At 36.4% G+C, this 5,363-nt stretch overlaps 1 protein-coding gene across 2 annotated transcripts in view; it reads right to left on the reverse strand.

Moving 5' to 3' along the window:
* Positions 1-2,503: 2,503 nt before the first annotated feature.
* The window catches only part of sugt1 (SGT1 homolog, MIS12 kinetochore complex assembly cochaperone), an 86,029-nt gene continuing 83,169 nt past the window's right edge, over positions 2,504-5,363 (reverse strand). For both annotated transcript variants that reach the window (XM_016446630.1, XM_016446625.1), the window contains exons 11-13: positions 3,724-3,814; positions 3,425-3,597; positions 2,504-3,009 (exon numbers count right to left, since the gene is read on the reverse strand). In XM_016446630.1, the coding sequence (XP_016302116.1) occupies positions 2,908-3,009; positions 3,425-3,597; positions 3,724-3,814 (366 nt within the window). In that variant the 3' untranslated portion in view covers positions 2,504-2,907. The remainder of the gene's footprint in view (positions 3,010-3,424; positions 3,598-3,723; positions 3,815-5,363) is intronic.

Here is a 5,363-nt window from a genome sequence, read left to right on the forward strand (position 1 = left end):
TTTGGCTAATTCTGGAACATTTACAGGAATGTTTTATTAATGTACAATGTTCCTGTCAACTTAAAAAAAAAAAAAACAATTAATAAAGTCAAGCCCCGCTCCTTTGATTTTTCCCATTATAAAATTGGTTTCATTCTGAAATATGTCACAATACATAAATCAATTCAGCCATAAGTTCTGTCACATGACTTTAAGTTGGCTAAGTAAAGCAGAACACTAATTATTAATCAAAAATCAAAATGGCAAGATGCAATAGAGGTTTGCTTTTGTTACATTTAAATGGACATTGCGTTTTTCTAGCTGTAAAGGTTAAAACAATGTTAAGATACTAATAAATAGAATTTCGCTGGACTCGGACTCGACTCGTTGTTTGGGACTCGGACTTGAGTCCGACTCGGCCCATTTTGGACTTGGACTTGTCTCGGACCCAACACTATAAACTCCTGGATTATGTACTTGGAGAGTTTACTTGCCTTCAGTAAGCTTGAGAATGTTTTATTACATTAGTTTATTATTATTTTGCTTTTGTATTAGTGGCAGTTTCTAGCTTCAAAGAAAAATATTTTTTTTCAAACATCTTTGCGGCAATAGTTTTTATGGGTCCAAAATCACCTTGGGTGTGCATAATTTTCGAATAATTCAATGGCCCGTCATCAATTATTCCTTACATAATGTAATTTATTGTAATTAATGTAACTATAAATTCATTCAAAAATAAAACAGGTGTGAGTTGCCTGTGACTTATGGAAAGTATATGTAGGGCTTTTATACATTGTGTGCCATTGTACAGACTAGGTTTATCCCTCATAGCCTCATTTTCATTCAAGAAAATAATTAAAAATGCCCTGTCTAAGGGGTCCGTGTACTTTGGCGTCCATTCATTTTTCTTTCTTTTTTTTTAACCCAGAAATTAAAATGCAGTTTATTCTTTAATGGTTCAAACACTGATGAACAGAATAAGCAGACACAAACTCATTTTGATTCTTCAAAATTCATGTTTCATTAAAAATCGTAAAAATGATATATAGCTTGTTTTTTATTGAGATAAAAGGTGCATTTTCTGCTCTTAAGGTCCCATTCACCAAGATACCTACTCCTTTACCCCCACTCTTGAATTTATTAATTTACTTTAACACATATGCTTTATTTAGGGTTCAATTGAAGAATTGGTTAATTAGTACTCAGATTTGTCAACACTAGAATTTTATATTTGCTAGCTATCTTATTGTTTGTATCTTGTTTGCATTGTCTTTATTTGATCCTATTGTTTTTAATAGACTTCTGTATGATTTGTACTATGTAATTATAAAATTTTCCTAGTATGTATTTTTTAAAAATGTTCTTTTAGGGTGACTTGTAACATCTTGTCCAGGGACTACGGATGAAAAATAGCCTTTGGCTAATTCTGGTACATTTACAGGAATGTTTTATTAATGTACAATGTTCCTGTCAACTTAAAAAAAAAAAAAACAATTAATAAAGTCAAGCCCCGCTCCTTTGATTTTTCCCATTATAAAATTGGTTTCATTCTGAAATATGTCACAATACATAAATCAATTCAGCCATAAGTTCTGTCACATGACTTTAAGTTGGCTAAGTAAAGCAGAACACTAATTATTAATCAAAAATCAAAATGGCAAGATGCAATAGAGGTTTGCTTTTGTTACATTTAAATGGACATTGCGTTTTTCTAGCTGTAAAGGTTAAAACAATGTTAAGATACTAATAAATAGAATTTCGCTGGACTCGGACTCGACTCGTTGTTTGGGACTCGGACTTGAGTCCGACTCGGCCCATTTTGGACTTGGACTTGTCTCGGACCCAACACTATTGACTCCTGCATCATGTTGGTCAGCAACTGCATGCCAGATGACATACAGGTCCGGGCCGGGCAGAACAGTTTATCTTTTCATGAGGTAACGTAACTCTGCCATAGTAACATATAACATAATCGCTTGCATTTTCAATCTTATGCACTTTACTTACTTATTCATTCATGGTATTAATTTCATAGTTGCGTTAATTACTTTCATCTTTACACTTGTGGTGATATTTGAATTACAGTACAAATTATGGTGTAAATATCTTACAAATACTTGAGATTGGTCAGCAGACAAACTCCCTCAAGTTTAAATTCTTTATTCAACAATCCTCCTTGTGTGACCAAAACTCACAATTATTAATTTGGTGTCATCTTTGAGAAACACTACACCATATAGAAGTATAATTATATACTATACCTAATCTAGTGAACAGCATACGCTAGGGCATTCCAGGGCCCAGTTTCATGGTTGCCATAAAAATTCCTTAGGATCTCTGGGTGGAACAGCAGTGGCTGAAACAAAGAGAGGCCACAAAGATCCATCGAAATCCATTTTTGTTATTAATTTCAGTTTCAGTGTATTTTCAGTATCTTTGTAATATAAATGAAATGTTCAATTTCTTTAACATTACATTTGATGATGGACAAATATTGATATGGAAGAGACCAAGGGCACCCAACCAGAGAACAAGAAAATTTTATTTACAGCATATTGAAATCCTAGTTAGGAAAGCATGAAGTACATTAAAACAGTGAGCACCATTAATTGAAGAACAAATGTTTAACGGGTGGAGACCTAACATATTCAGTGTGGCCAAATAGGTTTTTAGTAAAGATATTCAAAGCTTGGTTGTTTTAATGTGTAATGTTTTAAACATACGTGATGCTTTAAAATTGTAATGAGCTTGTTTGGTTCCAGACTAAAACAAATTTTAGACCGAGAAGTTTAATTTTACAGAGGGCTCATTTTAAACTCCATTTAATAATAAAAGAGAAAGCGTGAAGTGTGAAGGCAGAAAGGAGCAAATGAAAGAGAGCATAAAGACATCAAAGAAACAATTGGTGCAAGATGTCATCTACTGCTTTTAATACTTTTTCCACTCTACATCGTCAGGTGGGTTCATCTCTACTTTCCTTTTACCAACATCCATCCAATTGGTGCTGAGGACTGTGCCTCCTGATTCCATCTATGAGAGAATATTGAAAATGTACAACTTTACCGAAGTTGTATGACAGCTGAAAGGTTTGAAATGAAGACAAATGTGCCATTTGTTGCATAAACGACAGCAGCTCAGATTTTTGTAGGCTATCATTCTTTGACGTATTAACACATGGAATCTTGTTAATTGAGCAAGGATTGATAGAATTGGACCTTTAAATTAAATTAATTTCCTTTTCTCACAGAGCCATACAAATCGAAAACTTGCCTTTCATATTCTACATAATTAAAGTTTATAAAATCTTAATTTGGTCTTGTTGGCTCTTTTTCCGGTTTACTTTTTTCACACAAATTAATACCATTAAAAAATGTGGACAGTTAACGTGACTTTAAAAGAGATAACACAATCTTTACGCATACATGGGCAACTCTCAAGTACTTACAAAGGACTTGTTCATTGCTCGCTTGACTTCATCTGAGCCATCTGAGTAGATTTGCTGGAACAGCTTGTTGAGGGCAGCGTCCCCCTCCAGCTTCTCGCTCTTTTCCTCCTCCTTTATTTCACCTACCACCATGTCCCAGTTGCGTGTGTAGTGGGAGGATGATGGGTACTGGTCTAATAAATTTAGAAGGAGATAACAAGAGGTAAAATAATAACAACAACAATAAACTGGCTCAACCCACTTTGGCATAAACGTGAGAGAAAATGATAGCATGATTCTGTGTGCTTTTCAGTACTGACTGGGAGTAAAGTGCTTCACATTAGAAAGTGTGCCTTCTCCCTGCAGTTTCTCCCACTGTACAGCTGCAGTCTTCTTCATCTTAATCTCTATCTGAAAAAAAAAAGATGAGGAAAATAAGAGGAAGAAAATGTAAGTATTAGAGAACAAGTGCCTCTCTCAGAGAATGCACACCTCAGGAAAGACAAGAACCATGACAATCAATTTGGGTGTGTTGAATAGAAATGGCTATTATCTTAGCTTAATTAGAAAAAAAAAATCTGGCTTTCTGAAAGGGACACGCAATAGAAACAAGAGCTTTGGTGTGGACATTTTTAGGAATACGAATTGTAAAAAATGTAATTGGCAAAATGTAACAGTGTAACAATGTAATAGAGCCCTGCATTTCAGCCTGGGCCCCGACTTTTTTACGCCCCTCGGGCCGGGTTTCGGGCCAATTTTCACGCCATAGTTCAGACGCGGGCCGGGCCTCGGGCCTGTTTTAGGCTTCTCCTTATTTTTATATTTTAGACATCCATCAGTTAGTGATGAAAACAATTGCCGCGTTGGTGGAAACAACACGAGACCGTGCTAGCGGCTCGACGGTGTTTATTGTCCCGCCAGCAGCAGTATGGTGCGTGCTGTCAGCGCAGCTGAAGAGTTCTGCATTCAAATGCACGCAATAGGCTTAAGTTTGCCGCAAAGCACCAGCAAAAATAATTACCATAAATGTGACAGGGGAAGTAGTAAGGAGATATTTGAGTTATTTACTAATAAACTATTGTTTTCTGAGTCGGTGTCGCAAGGATGAAGTTGCCGATCCTGACGCGCCTTTAGAGAGAAGTGCATCTTTATGGATTATGATTATGATGAAAGAGTTTTTGATTTGTTTTATTTCATTAAGTAGTAATTTAAAGCTTTCTATAGATATATTTATCATGTCTGTGAGGCATGTATTTGCTGAGTTTCGGTTCATTTTTGTGAAGCGCTCCTGTTCAAGACGAGACGACAGAAAGCGCATCATGTTTTTTTCTTTATTTTATAAAAGCACAACGTTTTGTTGATATTGTGAGTGCACACAAATAAAAGTAGACCCTTTACAGCTACGAATGATGTATTACTCTTACCTTTATGAGCAAAAATGACCGCTTATCCACTGAAAAAAATGCAAGTGATCCCGCTGGCGCCTCCATGTCCCGCTAAGCGTCTCCGCACAAACTATTGGCTATAGCGCACATTTATCTAGGTTTAACGTTTAAACAGTTATATGCTTGAACTGTTTTATATCTATAGATTTTATTTTAGGCAAATTGTGATGATGAGCTCCGTCAGGCCAAAGAAGATGCTCGCAGGAATGGGGACAGATTCTTGTATAAACAGGCCAAATACACACTGGAAAAGGAGATCAGAGTGGCAAAGAGGAATTATACTGGAAAGTGAAAGAACCAATTATTTTCCAGTGATCCCGCTTCAGTGTGGAAAGGTCTGAAAGACATCATCCAGCACTCCAGATCAGTGAAGATGGTGTGCGTCAGGTCTTCAGAAAGAACAAAAGAAGAAAAGCACCAGGCCCAGACGGTGTGACACCAGCCTGTCTGAAAACCTGTGCTGACCAGCTGGCCCCCATCTTCACACAGATCTTCAACAGATCACTGGAGCTGTG

This window comes from Sinocyclocheilus anshuiensis, unplaced genomic scaffold (assembly GCF_001515605.1).
Source record: "Sinocyclocheilus anshuiensis isolate Anshui unplaced genomic scaffold, SAMN03320099.WGS_v1.1 scaffold89, whole genome shotgun sequence".
Taxonomy (NCBI): domain Eukaryota; kingdom Metazoa; phylum Chordata; class Actinopteri; order Cypriniformes; family Cyprinidae; genus Sinocyclocheilus; species Sinocyclocheilus anshuiensis.